Genomic DNA, 20368 nt, shown 5'->3' on the forward strand with positions numbered 1-20368 from the left:
CTTGGCAACTTCCACTTTTGTATTAGGTTGGTGCAAAAGTAATTGCGGTTTTTGCAATTAGTTTTAACCTGCTAAACCGCAATTACTTTTGCACCGACCTAATACTTTCAGAAGCTCTAAGCCACCGTGTAGGAAGTTCAGCTACTCAGCTGGAGAGGCCCTGTGGAGCAGAGAGACCCCGAGACTTACATGGAGAAGCAAAGAGGGTCAGCCTTTCCACAGTCCTAGTTGAGCCTTCATATAACTCCAGCCTCAGCTGCCATCCAACGGAAGTCTCATGAGACCCCAAGTGAAACCAGAATTGTCCAGCTGAGCCCAGTCAGTTCACAGTACTGTGAGATGACTGCTTAAAGCCACTAAATTTTGGAGAGTTTGTTATGCTGCAATAAGTAACTAAAACCCCATTCTGTATTTTGTCTAGTTTGTTTGCCCTGCTAGACTATTTTCTCTGTGAGGGGAAGGACCACACCCATTTAAAAAAAATTGTTATATACTTAGGACATTCTCCAGCACAGAATAAGCTGTCTTATACTGGATTAATGCAGATCAAGAATGTCCACAAAAACGAAGGAACAACAAATGTCTAGAATGTTCACTGTAGTGAGTACATAGTGGCATCTGCAAAAGGTGATTAAGTGGACATGTGAGCAGTAAGTTCACTTACCTTTGTAGAGGAATTGAGTCAAATTGACTTTGGGCCACAAGCCAACAACACAGAGAAATCTTGGGAGAAGAGAAAGAATGGTCGATGGTTTGGGCCTGGTTCAGCCAAAACCAACAGTAAGGGAACTAAGTTACCACCCCTGCAGGTGGTGCCCTGGGCTACTCATTAGCTGATCTGGTGTGTCAGCGAGGACTCCAGCTGCCCTCACCCTCTACCCTCACACATGTGGTCTGTTAGTATTCTCAGGCTTCTAGGGAGGAGAGATATTACCAGACTATTTTACAGATGGCAACAGACACCTTATCCTCCTCAAAAATTTTCAACTAGCTTCAAACATGGAGGGCCCTCAGTGTTTGTGTGGAATGAATACATTTGCACTTGAATCAATAAACCCCATGATTGGGGTCTGGCGCTCTTGTCTATAATCATAGCAGAACAAGGTGTCCAGTCGTCAACAGGCATTGTTTGAACATCTTCTGTGGATGGACAGTTTATGTCAAGCCCAATGTGGGATGCAAAATGGGAACATGCCATCCCTGCCCCGAGGGAGAGAACTGGAGAGACTAGACTTAACACAAATGTGATAATTAAATAATGGGACAACATATAATTACTAGTAAATTGTGTGGTAAGAAATTAAGTGCTACAGAAATTGGGAAAAGCGGAGAGAGCAGTGAAGGCTCCAACAGCTGGGGAGTTGTCACTGAAGCACTAGATGTGGCCCAGCCTTGAGGAATGAAATGAACTACAGACAGGCTGAATGGCAGAAGGGTGCAGAAGGCTCAGGAGGAACAGTGTGGAACCAGCATGCTTGGTATTTTATTACTTTTTTTAAGGAAGGCGCAGCTCACAGTGGCCCATGTGGGGATCGAACTGGAAACCTTGGTGTTATCAGCACCACGCTCTAACCAACTGAGCTAACCGGCCACCCGGCTTGGTGTTTTATTTTGCAGCAACACAGGAACATGAAAGGTGGCTTCCCCAAATCCTGAAGCAAAGGTATTTCTGAATAGTTCCCCAATAGTCTCACTTCTGGGCATGTATTTATTCAGTTTCTTCTGCTTGTAATGCCTTCCTCCCTTCTCCACCTGGCAAACTCTCACTCATATTTAAAGGCCTGGCTCAAATGCAATTACTTTTCCGCATCCTTCCATGGTATCCCATAACCTAGTGCTCACGCTTCTATTGGAACATATCTATTTCTTTTGCCTGCTCACCTCCTTTACCACTGCAATCAATGGCAACTTACACTTACTAGGCTCTTACTATGTGCCAGGAACTATGGTAAGTATTTTAAATGCATTATTTTATTTAAGCCTCACAATTTCATCAAGTATTATTTTTCCTATTTTATAGATGAAGAACCTGAGGCTTAAAGAGGCAAGTAAACTGCCCAAGAATACATAGCTAGAAGGTAAGAAAGCTGGGTTTCAAACCATTTGTGAAACTCCAGGGGCCATGCTTAAAACACTGGACCATGTACTCCTGAAGGCCACAAATGCTCTTTACTCATCTGTCTTCTCAGAGTCTAGTATGGTGGGTGACATATGGCTCAAAAATTCATTATTACAATTGTCTGGTTGTACTAATTGCCTGTGTCTAAAAGTAGGTACCCCCAGTACTCTTACCGCAGGTGGAGACTTCCACCTATCCCTAAGTCATGTACCCCGAGAAAAGGAGGAAGTCTAAGCACCTTACATTTGAATTTGAGCTCCTTTATTTTATGGATTCAAGTGTGGTGAAAAAGGAACCATTCTTTGACATTAGTGGGCTTTGAAGATGAGGGCTCTTATTAACAGGTGTGTGTATGTTGGGTTGGGGGGGTGTCTCCTCTTAGGTATTTTGATAGCAGAAACTCAAGTTGTTTCTGTCAAATCAGTATGGACCAGTCGCGATCACTCTATCTGATCCTATCATGACGCAGACGGAAGCCCAAACAGGGGAAAGGGTCTACACGGTGAGACAAAGCCGAGCCAGAACTGGAACTCGGGAATCAGAACCCTGCAAGCGTAGTTCTTCACCGATTACCCAGTTAGGCCCCGGCTCGCCTCTCCAGGCAGAAGGAAGCTCAGAGTATGGGCTCTCTTCGTCGGATCCTAAAGGTCCTCTCCTCCGCCCAACGGGCCTCATTACTCCCACTTCCTCCAGCCTCGGCGCCTGGGGAAGACTGCTTCCTTTACGAGTCTCCTCGGTGCCTACAAGGTCCTCTTGCGCCACCGAGGCCGCTCCGGCCCCGCTTCTCAGGCGGTTCAGCTTCGCCATCTGCGACCCCCACCCCCCACTCTGCGCGCTCGCCCCCATTTTTGTGCAGGCAGCAAACCACACCTCTTCAATGGGCGCAGGGCCCACATCCCCATGCCCTTGCCGCAGTTCACCTCCCGCTACCCCAAAACACGCCTACACGCCCACTTCCTTTCACTGAGCGCAGCCCTTCCGGCTGGGCTCCTTCCTAATTGGCTGGCTGAGAGCTTCCCTGGGGTTCGGCCTCCCGGAGGGCGCCACAGCGGCCGCTGTAGCCGCCGTCCGGTGGTTTGGCCGTCCTCTTTTGGCTGCGAGCCTCTATGGTGTCGGCGACGACATGTGGCGCCTGCGGGGACTCCTGGGCCGAGGTAAGGGGCGTCAGAGTTGCGCATCTTGCGGCAGCTGAGACTCCGAAGTGGAGTGAAGGACGGGTTGGAAGCGGTAGTGGGCAGGGCTAGAGCTGAGGAAAGGCGGGGCCTAAAGGAACGGGGCTACAAACCAGAAGTCTTGGGCCGTTGGAATTTGAAGTGTGGGTGGGGCTAGTGAGAAGCGTAGATCTAGCTCAGAGCCAAGGAGATGGGTGGGGCTATTGAAAGGGGGAGGAGTCAAATAACGAGATGGTGGATGGAGTTAATGACAGGAGTGGAGGCCAATAGAGTAGGCGGAGCCAATGAAGAGGCGGTATTTGGAGACAAAGTGCTCCAAACAGTAAGCGAAAGTTTGTGTATATATGGTCATTTTGGAACAGTGGTTGTCAGCTCTTGGAGAGCATCAAAATCACCTGGTTAATTGGTTCTGGGGTGGCACTCTAGAATCTGTCCTGATTTCCACGTGTGTCCTTGTTTGAGAACCTCTGCAGAGGTAGATGCCAGTGATTCCTGGATTCCTGGGGTGGGCTCTGTTAAGGGTCAGAGGGAAGATTGGTGGGGCTGCCATTGCCTCAATCCTCTACATGTAGAAGTGACTGATTTTTGTTGTTCTGCACAGCTCTTCCTTGTCTGCTAGGACCTGGCCTCCGGGGGGTGACCCCCAAATGCACCAGTTCAGATGGGATTCAGGCTACCTCCTCCACTCTGCTGGTGCCAAACTTTGACAGGTGAGATACTGCCATTCCGTCACCTATTTTGTCCCCTGGCCTCCCTCTCCCCCTACTTGGGACAGAACTTAATGGCCTCTATTACATCATCTAGGTCTGGCCGCCAGGGCCCAGGCCCAGGCACAAGCAGGGGCCCAAGGTACCATGGATGGAAGGATGCCTTTCAGTGGATGTCTGGCCGTGTCTCCCCGAACACCTTGTGGGATGCCGTATCGTGGGTAAGGCGTCCCAGTCCTGTCCTTGACCTGTAGTGTGGGTGAGATTGATACTGTATGGGAGTAGAGCCTAGAACCAAAGGCTATGGCATCATTTTAGTAACCCATGGCATTGGAGCATATTTGGGGAGATTCCCCATCCCCCTGCCCTCCATGTATTTCGCCTTTTATTCAGTAAACATTTATTTAACACTTTCTCTGAGCCAGGCAATTTTGCTAGACACTAGGGACCTAACAGAGAACAAGGTAGATATGATTTTCGCCTTCATTGGAGCTTACAATAAATATGAACTAGTTAATATTTTGTTAGTGTAAAGTATTACATATGCATTATCTTGTTTAATCCTTATAGAAATCTTGCAAGGGAAATATCTCCATTTTATAGGTTAGGAAACTCAGACTCTGAAACTTTAGGTAACTTGTTTAAGGTTACACAGCTATTAAAAGTAGAGGAACCAGATTTTACTCTGGAGCTCATGCTTTTAGCTACCATATTCTATAGCTTGGTTGCTGCACCTAGTATGGCTTGTAAAAGCACCTAGTACAGATCCTGGCCCATAATAGTTGCTTAATAAATGTTTGTTGAATTTGATCTATAAAGTCAGATGCTCAGTAGCAAGCACTAGGTCTAATAAGGCAGAATCTTTGCCTTGCAAGTTCTGCTTATAAGGTATTCTGAATGAAGTTGGCACACACATCAGTCCTGTGTCTGTCACATCTCATCCCTGTCACGTCCATGCTGTGTACTTTGGGCAAGTGACTTGACCTCTCTGAGCCTCAGTTGTCCCATCTGTAAATGGGTGTCATCAGCAGAACTGAGCCCCACCAGCCTTACTCTGTTTCTCTAATCTGACACAACTCCTCCCTTTCCCCTCAACCAAGCCACCCCACCACACACATATCACAGGCCTGGGCTTATTGAAGGTGTCTCTTCTCCAACAGGTCTGCAGACCTCAGCTAGCTCCTCGCCCATTGACCACTTGGTGTTCCCTGTCCCTTCCTGTGTTATGCATGGGAAGCGACACCCAAATACATATTTGTTGCAACAGGCACTGGTTACGATGGCAAACAAGATAGACATAGTCTCTGCTCTCATGGAGTTTATACGTTCATTGAGGGAGAAGGACAAAGTCCAAGTACATGGAGAAATAAGTACCATAACTGCATATTATGCTAAATGCCAGAAAGGAAATAAGTCAGTGTTTACAAGTCAGAGTATAAGAGAGAGGCCTGACAAGAAAGGAAGTCAGGGAAACCCTCTCTATCAGGTGATGTGTGAGCTAAGGCCAGAAGAAGAGAAGGTGCTGACATTGCCAATAACAGGGACATGTATCCATGGCACTGGAGACAGCTTGTGCTCAGGCCCTTTCACATGGAAGTAGTGACAGAGCTGAGCTATGGCATCAGGACCCCTGGGATTCAGGCCCAGTTTCTAAAAGAACTCACTATGTCATCCCCATAGGGCTCGTGGTGTTTTAAGACTAACAGGAGAGACTGACCTTAGTGGAATAATCGTAGAGATAATAACTTAGATACCAGTGTGATCAAGGTTCCAGAGGGGAAGTTTGGGTGCTGTGAGAACATGTAGTGTAGGAGCAGCCTCACCTGAGTCAGGAAAGCCTTCTCGAAGTGACATTTGAGCCGAAGGCTGAGACTGAAGGAGCTGACTGGTGGAGAGCTATGTCCCTGATGTGCTGTCTTTCCCAGGGCACTCTGGCCGTGCTGGCCCTGCAGCTGGCAAGGCAGATCCACTTCCAGGTATCCCTGCCAACAGGACCTCGGCGAGTGGAGCGTGGCTCTTGGCACAGCCCCCTGGACTGTTTCCTCTTATCTCCCTTATGGCATCGTCGCTCCTGTGAGTTCTCAGTCCCGGGGATGGGAGGGCGGGGCTGGGAGTTTCTCTGAGCCAGGAAGCATCTCTGGTGGACACACCTCAGGAAAAGAGCCATCAGCAACTCCTTGCCTTTCCTATCTGAAGTCAGAGGAAGGGGAATGTGAGGAAGTTCCATCCACCCAGGGTGTGGGCCACACCTACCCTCCAGTGTCCTCCCCTATCCTCCCATCACCTCCCATGGATCCTCCCAGGAGTCCAGGATACTTAGAGCCTGGGTGTGGCTTCCTGCCTAACCCTCAGCCATTTAGGTCAGTCTTTACGCAGTCATTCATTAATAAATGGATCTTTATTGAGTAGTTATTATGTCCCATGGTACAGAGGCAATGCCGCCTAGTAGTTAAGGCTCTGGCGTCAGATTTTCAGGGTTCAAGCCCCAGAGCTGCTGTATACTAGTCTTGTGTCCCTGGACAAGTCACTTTTAACTTCCCTGTGCCTCAGTTTCTTCATCTATAAAATGGGGGCAATAATAAACCCCACCCCATAGGTTTCTTGGGAGGACTAAATGAGTTACTACATGTCAAGGGCATAGAACAGCACCTAAAACATAGTAAGTGCTCAGTAAGTATTAGCTTATGTTCTTGTCCTTATTGTTAGGATTATAATCAGTATCCAGATTATCATTAAACAGTGTTAGGTGCTGGGGCTACAACAGTGAGTAAATAAGGTAGATGCCTCCCTGCCACTGGAAGAATTCAAGCAGAGGAGAGATTTATGCTTAGGGCAAAAGATCAGCATAAATGTGGGCTCCTCTTGACCCCTGCAGAGGGAAGCCAGCAAAGGAAATGGAGGAGGAGGTATGTGAAAAAGGTGTCATAGGAGTTTCCAAATTCTTCCTTTGGTCCCCAAAACGTCAGGGAGAGGACTTAGTCAAGCCCGAGCAGACTGTACCAATCCTCTTCTGACGAGACTGCTCTTGCTGGCTCTTTTTAGCAGTGAGGAGACACATTCTCCCCACGCCTGACAGCCCAGCTCCCAGGCACACTGGCCTCAGGGAACCCAGGCTGGGCCAGGAAGAGCCCTCCACTCAGCCCGAGAGCCTCTCCTCACACAGCTCCTTGAGAGCAGCTGGTCTTCAGGATCTCTCTGAGGAAGGTAGGTCTCCACCTCCTAGAACCAGCAGAAGGTGGGGGGTGGTGAGGAGTTGGGCAGGTGGGCATTTGTTGCTGCATATGCCAGGACTTGTCATTGTAGTGAGGCGCCATGCTTTCTGGGACAGTTCAGAATTATTGTGGTTCCTGGCAGTGGTGCTGGGTGGGCTGGGAGACGGGGACCAAAGGAGAAATAACATTTTTTTCTTCACCCTGGCTGGGTATCGGCCATTTTCCTTGCAGATTCTGTTCCCAGTGATACCAGCTTCCTGCATGCCAGCGGTAGCTTCAGCACCAAGGCAAAACGAGCCCAGCCTCAGCCCACTGGTGTAAAGCAGGTATTGTACCGATTTGGCCACCGGGATCTTCCTACCATTGCCCTGGGCAGGAGGCAATCTCAGTGAACCGTCCCATGATGAGTCTTTCTATTTCTTCCCCAGGAACAAGATAAATCAAAAACGCTTTCCCTCGAAGAGGCTGTGACTTCCATTCAGCAGCTCTTCCAGCTTAGTGTTTCCATCGCTTTCAACTTCCTGGGTAAGTGGACCTGCTTCAAGGCAGGCAGATGGGAAAATGGAAAAGGTATGGGGAAGGTCAAATAGAGTCAGGGTAGTGTTTTAAACAAGAGAGAGTTTATTTTCTCCCAGGTAGGTAGACCAGATCTGGCATGGTGGCACAGGGGTGTCAGGGTCACATTCTCATTCCAACCTTTCTGCCATTCTTAAAACTGGCTCCCATCTTGAGGTCATGTTTGGCTATTCCAGCTCCTGCCCTCATAGCCATAAAACTAGGCAAGAACACACAGGCAAGAACAGCCAGCTGGAAAGGGGAAGGTGGGAAAGCCAAAGGACCACTCCTTTGTGACCAGAAGTTGCACAAATCATTGTCCAAAATGCAGGCTTATGGCCACCCCCTAGCCACAGAGGAGGCTGGGAAATGCAGTCTTTAGCTAAATGACTGTGTGCCTACCTGAAAGTTCTACCGTGTTTGCCTGAAAATAAGACCTACCTGGACAATCAGTTCTAATGCATCTTTTGGAGCAAAAATTAATATAAGACTTGGTATTGTATTGTGTTATGTTATATTAGACTCGGTATTATATTATATTTACATTACATTACATTACATTACATTTACATTACATTACATTATATTATATTGTATTATATTATATTAGACCTGGTTTTATTTTACTTTAAGACCGGGTCTTATATTAATTTTTGCTCCAAAAGACGCATTAGAGCCGATTGTCTGGCTAGGTCTTATTTTTGGGAAAACACGGTATTACTATGTAAGAATGAGAAAATAAATCTTGGAGGACATCTTGCATTCTCTGCCACACACAGGCAAGAACAGTCTCCTGAGGTTTGGAGGAGGCTCTCAAGTGCATGAATAGGAACTTCTTACCCACATCTGGGGACTGCAGATGCCCCTCCACCATTTGTCCTGGTCTCTAGTGTGACTTGGCTTAAGTTTCAGCCCTTTTAATGGGGAGACCCAGACTCCCAGCAGCATCGACTGGAGTCCAGTGAACAGGTGGATGAGAGACTGGGATTCACTCAGGAAAAAGTTTATTGAGCATTCACCTTTTGCTTCGCCTTGTTTTAGGTGTTGGGGATATAGTGCTTCACAAGACAAAGTCCTTACTTTTCATGGAACTAACGTGAGTTGAGGAAGAGAAAAACAATAAATTGGCAAACAAATAAAAAAGAATTTTAGATGGTGATAAATGTTACGGAGAAAATTAAACGGGAATATGTTAGTGATTTGGGCAAGGAGCAACTTTTGATTTGGAAAGCCTTATTGATGGGAAGATCTTTGAGCAAAGACCTGATTGACAAAAACAAGCCAGTCTTGTTTCCATCTGCTTTCCAAGTAGACACAACAGCAAGTGCAAAGGTCCTGAGGCAGAATTGAGTTTTGCTTATTAAAGGAACAAAAAAAAGGTAAGTGTATCTGAAGCTTAGAGATCACAGAGAGAGTAGAAGATGAAATCAGAGAGAAGCAGGCAGGGACCAGATCAAGTGAGGTTTTTTGAGCCACAATAGAGTGTGGGTTTTCTAAGTGAGATAAGAAAACACTGGCACAGGAAGGAGGGGAGGTCACATGATCTGATTTACTTTTTTGAAGAGCTCTCTGGCTGTTGTGTAGACTGATGTGGATTGTAGGGATGCCAGAGGGAGAACAGGAGACTGGATTGAGCTGTTACTGATGGCTACGCAAAATGTGATGGTGGTTTGGTCTGGGTTAATGGCAGAGGAGACGGAGAAGAGTAGATTGATCAGGGTATGTTGATGGAACCAGTGTGGAGAATGGGGCCAGGGTGGGATCCTTTGCCCTCTCAAGTCTTCTTAAGGACAGAGGACTCTGTGAACCCTGGACAGTGAGTTTTCAGGCAGCAGGGAGGCAACTTTAATTCATTGCTGGCTAGATGGAACCTGGCTTCTACTTCAGTAGCTTTTTGTGATTTTGATGGGCAGACAGTCTTTTCTGAGAATTCTCTTGCCCATTCCTTCATTCATATATTCATTTATTCAGCAAGTGCTAAGCACTGACAATACAAAAGGAGCATAAGCCATAATCATATTTTGCATTTGTATAGAGCTTTCACCCTATGCAGAGTTATTTCTTCTACATCTTTTTTCTGCTTCTGCCTTCAGTTTTACAGTCTAATTGTGGGAGCAGGGCTTGTACTTTTGAAACAATTTAGCATAGAAAACGGCTTGTATATTAAGTGAGTGCCAAAAAAGGGTTTCAAGCCTGAGTGTGGTCTGAAGGTTCTAGAGCAGAAACAAGGATGCGAAGGCCTGATGATGGTGGCAGGAAAAGATATCCCCAGCAGGAGAAACAGCCTGAGCAAAGGCTTACAGTTGAGAATTGGCTGTGCCTAGCCCCTTTCCTGTTTTCTTTTCTGTTTGGAGGATAAAAAGAACATGGGCTTTGGAGTTGGACACAGCTGAGTTCAGGTCTCTACTCTTTTATTTTATCTCTCACTATTGCCTCATAAAGCAAAATTAACAGTATCAGCTGTATCAGGTTGTATGGGTTACAAACAGCCAAAACCCGCTCTGGCCAGCTTAAGCACAAAAGGAATCTCCTGAGAGCTGTTGACCTGCCAAGCCTCAGAAAGGACAAGAATCAAGGAAGTTCCAGGAATTAGGGGGCAGCCACTGATAGTGTCCTCAGAGTGCTGCCCTCAGAATAAACCGGCAAAAGCTGTTGTCTCTCCTGCCACAACCAGATCAAAAGTCAGGTTCCTGAGGGACGGTCTCATTGGTTGGGAAGAGAGTAGGCACATTGATTGACAGCACCAGGAAGAGGGCTGTTGCGAAAGGGAAGTCAGGATGCTATTACCAAGAGGAGGATGGTGTAGAGGAGGGCAGAACCCACTGGTGTGTATGGCAACCCAATGAAATATTTGGAGGATGGAAATATATGCAAAGTGTCCAGCACAAAAAAGAAAGGAAGGAGTTTGTGGGTATCTGGCCGAAGATGTGGGGAAGTTCCCAGAGGAAGCTGTGTTGATGTCGAGAGCTTTCTTACAGGAACAGAGAACATGAAGAATGGAGACTACACGGCGGCCTTTTCCTACTTCCAGAAAGCAGCAGAGCGCGGCTACAGCAAAGCACAGTACAACGTGGGCTTGTGTCACGAGCATGGCAGAGGCACTCCGGTGGACCTCAGCAAGGTACCACACCTCCTCCCCCGCCCCCAGGCCTGTGCCCTATGCTGCACGGCCCAGAGCGACCTCCAGAAATGAGCAGTGGGCGGGCTTGGGGAAAGTCCACTTCTCTCCCAGCTGTGAGAGGAAAAGTAAGAAAGAACCTCCTAACTTCTAGGAGTGTAGACTCCAGACTCAGGCAGGCCAGGGCCCGTGTCTTTAGTCTTTGTAGCTGTATCCTTAGGGCCTAGACTGTTACCTTGGTGAATGGATTAATTAATTCCAAAAAAATGTGGGATAAGTACACAAAGGTGTTATAGACAAGAATGTACTTCTTGGAATTGTATATGATAGCTGAACAAAAAAAAAAGGAAAGCAACCTGACGTTTCTTCAGTAGAGAATTTGTTAGTAACATCTGTGTAGGCCTTAACAATCGTGTGCTAGATCTGTATTTATTGGCAGGGAAAGCCATTCATGGTGTATTGTTAAGTGAAAAACTGGCTACAAAACAGTGCAGTTCTCTCTCTTTCTCTCCCCCCCCCCATACATATTTACATATGTGTGTGTGAACGTATATATAACGTGTATGTGTACATATGTAAATACACATATATGAAGAGGTTTGCAAGGCTACACTGTTATGTTACAGTACAATGTTATATTATAATGTTAACAGAATGATCTTAGGAGGCAGGATTTCTTGGAATTGTATGTTTCTATTTTTGGTTTATCTGTATTTTATCTGTATTTTTTTGGCTTATCTGCATTTTCTGACTCATCCATAATGATTATGTATTATTTAATTAAAATAATTTTTAAAAATTTCACTCAAAGAAAAAGTCTGCTTACAGAGTTACCAGCCGACTGATGTTTTTCCCTTTGCCCCAGGCAGCCTTTTGTTACCAGTTGGCTGCCACCCAGGGCCACAGCCTGGCTCAGTACCGCTATGCCAGGTGCGTGCTGCAAGACCCGGCCTCCTCGTGGGACCCTGAGCGGCAGAGGGCAGTGTCCATGCTGAAGCAGGCTGCAGATTCAGGCTTGAGAGAGGTAAGTGCCATGGGTGGGGTCCCTCCTGGGCACCTGGGGCATGTGGGGCCTGGCAGTGACCAAAATACATTTATCCTTCCTCCTCGCCCATAGGCCCAAGCTTTCCTCGGGGTGCTTTTCACCAAGGAGCCATACCTGGATGAGCAGAGAGCTGTGAAGTATCTTTGGCTTGCGGCCAACAATGGGGTATGAGGGCTCCAGTGTCCGGGCATGTGGGGGATCAAGTCTGACAAAGGAAAGGCCTTTGGAGCTGGTACCGAGTGCTCCTGTGGTTGGGGGACCTTTTGACAGGAGCATGGGGCCGGCTTCCAGCCTTAACTCTCACTCACTTACCGTGTGACCTTTGGGCAAATCAGGTGGTGTGCTAGAGTGCAAGAGTGTTAGTTGTGTACAGTCAGCCATGGGAGGAGTATTTGCACCACAGAAATTGCTAAATGCTACAAAGCAGGGCTTTTCCCCCTGGAGAGCTAGTTGTTAAACATTTACCAGCATACTACTGGGCTGGTCACTTGTTGATCCAAACCTTTCCTCTCGTCTCTAAAACTGGGATAATAATACCTGCCTTATCTGTCTGCTACGTCATAGGGTTGTTGTGAGGATCAAGACTGACTAAGATAATAGGTGTGAAAGCATTTTATCAGCTGTACATTCAAAAGGTGCATCCTTGCAAGTGGTGTAGCCCAGGGAAGCCAGAAGACATGTGAGGTGAAGACACCGAGCAGTTGAGAGGGGATATCTGGTTGTCTGGGACCTGGCGGCATTGGCGTCCAGGCAGCAGGGCCCAGAGTTGATTCCACAGACCCTTAGTTTCAGGGGATGTTTATACGTCACACGAGTTAAAAAAGGCTCAGTTGGGTTTGGGGAATGCTGAGTGAAGCAGGTGTCCTTAGTGCAGGACACCCCACAGCTTACCCAGTGTGCATCACCGAGCAGGCCTCTGGTTTGCTGTGTTCCTGCAGTGTATGTGACCAGTATATTTTTCGAGTTGCCTCTTGAAGGCCCGGGAGCACGGGACGAAAGCAAGCAGTACGCACAGACCAGAATTTCGCCGTGTAGGGGCTGCAGCGTTTTTGTTTTCTGGCCACACACACCGATAGCATCACTGAACTCTTGCGCATCAGAATACATCCTTTTTGTCATTCTGTGGTAGCCATCAAAAGGGGATTAATGTCACCAACCAGTACGGGCTGCTGTGCCTGTCTTTCCTTGAAAGAGCCTTCTCTGGGCTGCGTGGATCTCACGTCCACATGCTGGACAGGCCGGGGGCACCCTGGCCCGCTTTAGGTACTCAGCACGCTCGGAGAAGAAGGTGCACAAAGGATATTACGTACGCCTGCGTTGGGGCCCAGGCCTCACACTCATCCACTCCACTAGGAGTTGTGTCTTCCTGGGTTTGTGCTGAGCAGTTGTAGGGCGGATGTTTTGGCCTGGCTGTGTTCTAAGCTGGCCGGTAGCCATGAGTCCACCACATTTATTACATAGACTTTGGCCTGCACGTTATAGAAACTCGTTTTAGAAATTTGACTGAAGAAGGTAAAAGAGAAGTGGGACCAGGATTGGGAATCAGTAGTGTTTTGTTTTTCAAGTTGGGATATTGAGAATAATGAAAACATTCCATTAGAGGGAGAGATTAATGATGTGGGCAACTCAAGGTATGAAAATAATAACAACACTAAGTACTTTCCGCATACTGACACACTGCATCCTTGTGACAGCGTGATTAGGTAGGTGCCATTATTATGCCCACTTTTGAGGTGAGGAAACTGAGGCCCAGAGATGTGGGCTAACTAATAGGCCTGAGGTTACACAGCTGGTAAGTGCTGGAGCCAAAATTGGAAGTCAGGTGGTGTGGCTGTCCAGCCTGGACTCCTAACCCAACCTGATACTGCCTCTCAAGGAGATAATTCTCAGTGAAAAGAGAGAGGATCCCCAGCCATGGGCAGAGGGCTCAGCCTTTTAACCTTTCAAAGGAGGAGAAACACTTTCCTTGTAATGTATGTTGTGCCGCCCTCTCGGCAGAGATTCAGGAAGGCACTCGGGGCCTTTGGGAAGCCTAGTTCTCACCCTTGCTCTTGGCTCTTTGAGGATAACACAAGAGCCTACTCCCAGGTGTCTCATAGCTGGGCTTAGGGCTTCCTGGAGCCATCACTGCTGCATACTTTCTGCACCAGCCTCAGTGAGAGAGCTTTCATACTCCTCTGGCTGGACTCTCCCCGGGTGGAGGGATCCCTGTCTCCTTTGTGTGGGGCTGGCTCTGGGCCTCTGGCTTTTCATGGTTGAGATCCCTTGGTAAGGGGGGACCAGGGCTGGGCCTTGACCCTGTGTGGATGAAGCCATTGCGTTTCCATTCTTCAGTCCTGCATGTGTGTGTATCTGTGTATCTGTCTGTTTTCTCCATTAGGACTCTCAGAGCAGGTACCACTTGGGAATTTGCTATGAGAAGGGCCTTGGCGTGCAGAGGAACCTGGGAGAGGCAGTGAGGTGTTACCAGCAGGCAGCGGCGCTGGGGAATGAGCCTGCCCGGGAGAGGCTGCGGACCCTCTTTTCCATGGAGGCAGCAGGTACAGACGCAAGTCAAAGCCAACAGAGGCCCTCCCTTGAGCTCAGTACCCTGTGACAGAGAGGGGAGTTGCAGTAGCTCTTCGTCTTCTTGTCATTTCCTGCCCCCATGGTGGGTAAGAGTACAGCTTTTTTGAGTCAGACAAAATTGTTTTAACCCCTGCTCTGTTCCTGAACTTGGACTCCATCTTTGATCCTCAGTTTCTTCACCTCTGAAAATGAGGGTACAAGTAATACCTCACTCATGTGGTTGCAAGGATGAAATGAGATGACTATAAAGGGCTTGGCACAGCCTGGCACGCAGTAGGTATTGAATCGATGGAAACTGCTGTGATGAGTTTTCAGGAGAGACGCCATCCCGAGGCTGCCTCCGCACCCTGAGTTACCCTTCTAGGACTCCAGCCCTGCTCACCCATGAGTCACTCGGCTGCCGTGGGTTAACAGGGCCGGGGGGACCAAGTCCTTTAAGAAGTCCTTGCTTCAAAGTACGAATCCAGGAAGACAGCGTGAGTAAGAGTTGTTCTCGCCTCTTCTCACAGCCCCGGGGCCCAGCAGCCCGGCAGCTACCGGATTGAAGTCATTCTCCAGCCCCTCCCTGTGTGGTCTGAACACCCTGTTGGCAGGAGCCTCACGCCTCCCACACGCCTCGAGCACAGGAAACCTTGGCCTCCTCTGTAGAAGTGGGCATCTCGGAGCCAGCCCCAGAGTCCCCAGCAGAGCTAGCCCCTCACACCCCAACCCCTTGGAAAGGAGTCTTGTCAGACTGGGTTTCGGCTAAGGTGAGATCAGACACAATCACTGGTACCTCTCGCTGGTGCTGCGGGTGGGAGGGCCAGGAGGAGGTTGGATGGCAATAAAATGACGGTTTCTGGATCCCTTTCCAGGCTGGAAATTCCAGTGGGAGCCAGGTTTTCAAGCAATTTCAAGTTCATGGCTAATAAATGACTTTGACCTTTTCCCCCAGTTGATAGCTTCACGGATGAGCAGTGGGTGCAGTCACAGGCATCTCTGGTCTGTGCTCAAAAAGGATTCATGCAGGCCTGTGAAAAACTGCTGAAGGGCTCCAGGGACCCTAGTTCTCACCTTAGCCTTTGTCTTTGAGCAAATCACCTACCCTCTTCCTCCCCATGCCTCAGTTTACTCAGGCTTAGACTACGTCATTTTTATTTTATTTTTTTGCCGTCTTCTGATGTTTGTGCCTCTGGTGGGTCACAAGAGGATTTTAGGTGGTACTCAAATTCCTATTTTTTTATTTTAGTAGTTGTATAGTTAGTCTATAATGTAAAAATGTGACTAGCTTGTTGTAGGTTCGTAGACATTAAACATAGTGAATCAAGTTAAAGAACATTGTGACATTGCGTAAAGGGGAGCACAGACCTGGAGAGGGGGCAGGAATGCTGAGGTGGTTCCATGAAGGGTTAAAACTTGAGAAACACTGAATTGCTTTGCTTTTGTTCATCTCCAGTGGATTCGTGATCGTCTCCATTCCACCTCTGATTTGGAAGGAAGGAGTTTCTTGCCTAAAAGCCTGATAGATCTGCTGGATTTTTTTTCCAGACCTTCTCGCTTCAGCCCTAAAGATGGAGCCTGTGGGTTCTCAGAGAGTGCCACAACTTGAATCCCAAAGAAGAAGCCAGTTATTCCCAAAGAACCTTAAGTACGTGCCCCAACACAGTAAAGAAGAGGAAAGTGTGTGAAGACCTAGGTTCTGGCCATGCCCCCTTGAAGCAGTGAGTAGCCTGACTCACTGCATTGTTTCCTCAGTTGTAGACCAAGGGCAATGGTGTCTGCCCTTGGTCTGCTGATATGGGCATTTCATTGCAGAAAGGACCTTGGTGCTTACATGGCCCGAGGAAGCAGAGTGATGACCATAGTTGCATGGCTTTATGAATCACCAGGCCAGGAGAGGACCCAGGCCTCCTGACTCCTGGCCCAGGGCTCTTTTGCACCATTCACACTGTAATTTTATGTGAAAGAGTTATTGTTCTGCCAGTGTGAGGGAGTAACTGCAGATTGAGCACCTGGACTCGCGGAGCAGGAGAGTATAGATTCTGAGATCTTCGTTTGTGAAGGGTGTGCCAGAAATGGATGGGAGCTTAATAAAACAGACATGGAATTATCTCATCGCTTTGCCCTTAAGTGTGTTGGGGAGAGCCAGGGAGACGGGCAGGGGGAGCTGAAAGCCAAGGCTCCATTCTCATCTCTAAACTCTCCATTAACCAATTTAAAGGGTCTTAAAAGCTTCTCCAAGAGAGAGACTTAGAAAAAATGATTTCTGAGTCAACGCTAATGACTCCAATTACTGAATTTGTGAATAGCTGTGCCCTGGCTTTTGGATGTTAGCCCAAGTCAAGAGCAGAGATGTGGTTGAGGGTGGGGGTGGGTGGGACAGAGGACCAAATCCCCTAGTGACTGTTCAAATGGAAAAGACCACCCAGCTTGGCCAGCTCAAAGGTGGGAGGAGTTGGGGGGGAGATAGTCCACATTTCCCATTCTGCTGCCTACCCCTTTCACTCCCCAGCCTCTGGTGGTCCTGCCATGCTTCTCCAGCATCTTTCTCTCACCACTGGAGCCCTAAGCTTCCTCTAGCTCCAGCACCTCCCCTGCCCCTCCCCCCCTTTCCAGGGCTGCCCTGCACACTGGTCCTGCCCCCACTGGTCCCCTTATGTGATTGTCTCCCACCAATGGCACGTTGGGAGCCAGTGACCTTGTCTTCTTTGTATTCCAGTATCCTCAGCATTTAGCACAAGCTCCATGCAGCTAGGGGCTCAATGCACACATTGGTTAAAGCTCAGGGTTTTAAGCTGTGCAGTGCACTAATCTCCCTGCAGGGGGAAAAAAGACGGTTTCTGTGGTCAAATAAGTTTGGGAAGCTTGGCATTAGACATCCCCTTTTTATAGATTCACAATACACATCAGCATATTCAAGGTTCCAAGAAGTCTTGCGGTAAAGAACTTGGTTAACCCAATGCTTCCCTCATGGAGTTGAGCAGAGAGCTGGCTCCCTGCCGATTGCACATGCACCTTTGTGGGGCCCTCTCTGTGTAAAATGTCACTTCTGGTCCTTCCATGGAGCCCCACTCTCCAGCCTCTTCCCTCCTGTTGTCATTTTGGGCTTTCTGATTACTGCTTCTTCCTGACCTTGCCTGTGGCCAAGGGGCAGTTCAGACAGTCCAGGGACACGGGGCATCCTATGGTGATACCATATGCGGCTCTCCCTCTCCTTCAGTCATTACAAATTAAGTACTGATTCAATTTGGGACGCCAAATGTGGAGGTGGGATATTTTTAAGCTCTCCTTGTGGAGAGGGAAGGATGGAAGAGTCGTGAGAGATGTTGTCAAGGGACCAGAAATCCTTGGCTATTCAGTCACCATGGGCTCCACACAGCCCCAGGGGATGGGCTTCATTGGCAGACCCTGAACCGCTGTGCTTTTGCCATTAAAATTCTGTTATTAATGACTCACAGTCAGTGCCCTGAAAGGAAATGTGAGGGGAGGACAGGGAGGTGGCCCATGGCAGCAGGGCCAGCCTGGGTTAGGATGCTGGGTGACCTGAGGTTCAGGGCCTAGTGCCCTCAACAATGAGACCTCTGTGTGAGGCTCTGCTACCTCAGTTTCCTTATCTGGAGATGCTGTTTCCAGGGACCCCTGATGCTACAGTGGGAATAAGGCTCTTTGGTTCATTCTATCTTCAGTGCTAACACATTGCAGGGCACTTAGTAATGTTCAGTAAATATTTCTTCAGTGAATGAGTGTTTCTGTGCATTGCCCCCTCTCCACCCAACACCCAGCACCAAGCCTACTCAGCACATAGTAGGTGCTTTATATATTTGTCAAAGGAATGATTCTGAATACCCCTACCCCTGCTGCTATCCCTAGTACTGCTTCTGACACGTAGTAATGGCTCAACAAATACAAAATGTCTGCTGAATGAGTGTTTCTGATCATACCTCCCTCCTCCCCCCACCCATTACATTGTACCCAGTACTTAGTAGGGGCTGAAAAACAGACCTATTTTTTTTTTTCATTGGGGAATATTGGAGAACAGTGTTTTTCCAGGACCCGTCAGCTCCAAGTCAAGTCGTTTTCAATCTAGTTCTGGAGGGCACAGCTCAGTGGCCCATATGGGAATCGAACCGGTTACCTTGGTGTTACGAGCACTGTGCTAACCAGCTGAGCCAGCTGGCCACCCCAGACCTGTGTTCTAGGTACACACTATGTGCCAAGCTGAGGTTGTGCTAAAACTACCCCCTCTTCCCTCCTGTCTTCTCCTTTCTTAGATTTAGTTGGTTCTCTCCAAAGTCCCACGGGTGGTGGTTGCCATCTCACTCTTGTTTCAGCCAGAGGAGAGGTGGGGTCAGTGAGCTGCCAAGCTGACGTTGGGTAACAGACAGGGAGGCTGCCTGTCAATCTCTGAGCTGCCCCCAGGCTCTGAGTGAGCACTGCATCACACTCCTGGTGCTGGAGAAGGGCTGACTGTTGATAAAAAATGTCCCTCTGCGCTTTCCAAATTAAGATGACATTTAACTGAGTGCTCGTTGGCTCGCCAGCTCCCTCATTCTCCCAGGGGACAGAGCCCATCCTGGTGGAAACTCTTGTGAGCATGTCCAAAGTCTCAGCTTTGACATCTTGGCTGATGTCAAGAAGTTTCTGTAACCTTCCTGTTCAGCCCACTCAGTCCTGTCACCATATACACTGTGTCACTCTCAGCCTGTTACTGGGAAAGGGCTGGTGTTTGCGTGCTAGGAAGGATGCATGGAGCGGGCACGAGCACAGCCCCCAGTACCGACCCCCTCACCCCGATCAAATTGGTTGCTCTGAACAGCTCTGCCCATGAGTTCTCCAGGTTTTGTGGGAAAGGCGGAACTGAGGACTGACCTAGAGAATTGCAGTGGTCCTTAACCTTTGAGAATCTGATGAAAGCACTGACTTCCGTGTTTCCCCGAAAATAAGACCTAGCTGGGCAATCAGCTCTAATGCATCTTTTGGAGCAAAATTTAATATAAGACCCGGCATTATATTATATTATATTATATTATATTATATTATATTATATTATACCCGGTCTTATAGTAAAATAAGACCGGGTCTTATATTAATTTTTGCTCCAAAAGATGCATTAAAGCTGATGGTCCAGCTAGGTCTTATTTTCAGGGAAACATGGTTCTTCCCGTAGGAAAATGCACCTCCTCCCAATTTTGTGTACAATACAGCAGGTTTCTAGGTCCTGAAGCCCAACTGAGGGCCCTGGGTAAGAACCCTTGATATATTAGTAAGATCATCATACTAACCCACAGATCCAGAGCCTAGCCCTGCCATAAACCTGCCACATGGCTTTGAGCCAGTCAGCCTTTTCTGTCTTGCCACTTCCTTGCTATAAAATGTTCAGTCTCCTTATGACTAAAATTACCCAGGCCCGTGGAGGTTTAGACTATGACAGAGCAGTGCCGCACAACCTTTTATAGGTCATATGTTCCTTTGAGAATCTGGTAAGAACTTTGTATCTTCTGCTTAGAAAAATGCTTTATACACAAAGTTTTGCCTAGTATGCAGGGGTTCTCTGCAGAGTCCCAAGGACTACAGATTTAGGACTTCGGGACTAGAGTGAGGCAGTGATCCAGTGTTTCTAATGATCCAGTGGCCAGCCATGGTTCCAGGTTCCTTAGGTCACCTCTTCCCCCCATCTCTTTGCTCCACTCTCCCAACGTCAGTTCTGCATGAAAATTCACCACTAATTGGGAGGTCAGCACTATCTATTCTAGTGCTGTAGTTTTCAGACTTGGCTTTTGCAGAATGAAACCTTTTACTTTTTTCCTGACGAAGTGTTACCTGGAGTTCCAATATAGATTAAAAGGAACTCTGAACCATTTCTTTTAACCATTCATTCATCCATTCAGTAAGT

At 47.9% G+C, this 20368-nt stretch overlaps 1 protein-coding gene across 3 annotated transcripts; it reads left to right on the top strand.

Annotated features, from left to right (window-relative positions):
• Positions 1-3119: 3119 nt before the first annotated feature.
• DELE1 (DAP3 binding cell death enhancer 1) lies at positions 3120-16590 on the top strand. Of its 3 annotated transcripts, none has more exons than XM_019739127.2 (13): positions 3120-3273; positions 3893-4001; positions 4096-4219; positions 5924-6071; positions 7041-7202; positions 7442-7536; positions 7639-7735; positions 10744-10886; positions 11749-11907; positions 12001-12093; positions 14309-14468; positions 15006-15245; positions 15932-16590. In XM_019739127.2, the coding sequence occupies exons 1-12, from the start codon at positions 3243-3245 to the stop codon at positions 15242-15244; spliced, it is 1560 nt and encodes a 519-aa protein (XP_019594686.2). In that variant the 5' UTR covers positions 3120-3242; the 3' UTR covers position 15245; positions 15932-16590. The 3 variants fall into 3 exon arrangements, with proteins under 3 accessions (XP_019594686.2, XP_019594685.2, XP_019594687.2); XM_019739126.2 differs by having other exon boundaries at positions 16024-16590; XM_019739128.2 differs by having other exon boundaries at positions 7044-7202; positions 16024-16590.
• Positions 16591-20368: the final 3778 nt, after the last annotated feature.

Source organism: Rhinolophus sinicus, linkage group LG10 (assembly GCF_036562045.2).
Source record: "Rhinolophus sinicus isolate RSC01 linkage group LG10, ASM3656204v1, whole genome shotgun sequence".
Lineage (NCBI taxonomy): Eukaryota > Metazoa > Chordata > Mammalia > Chiroptera > Rhinolophidae > Rhinolophus > Rhinolophus sinicus.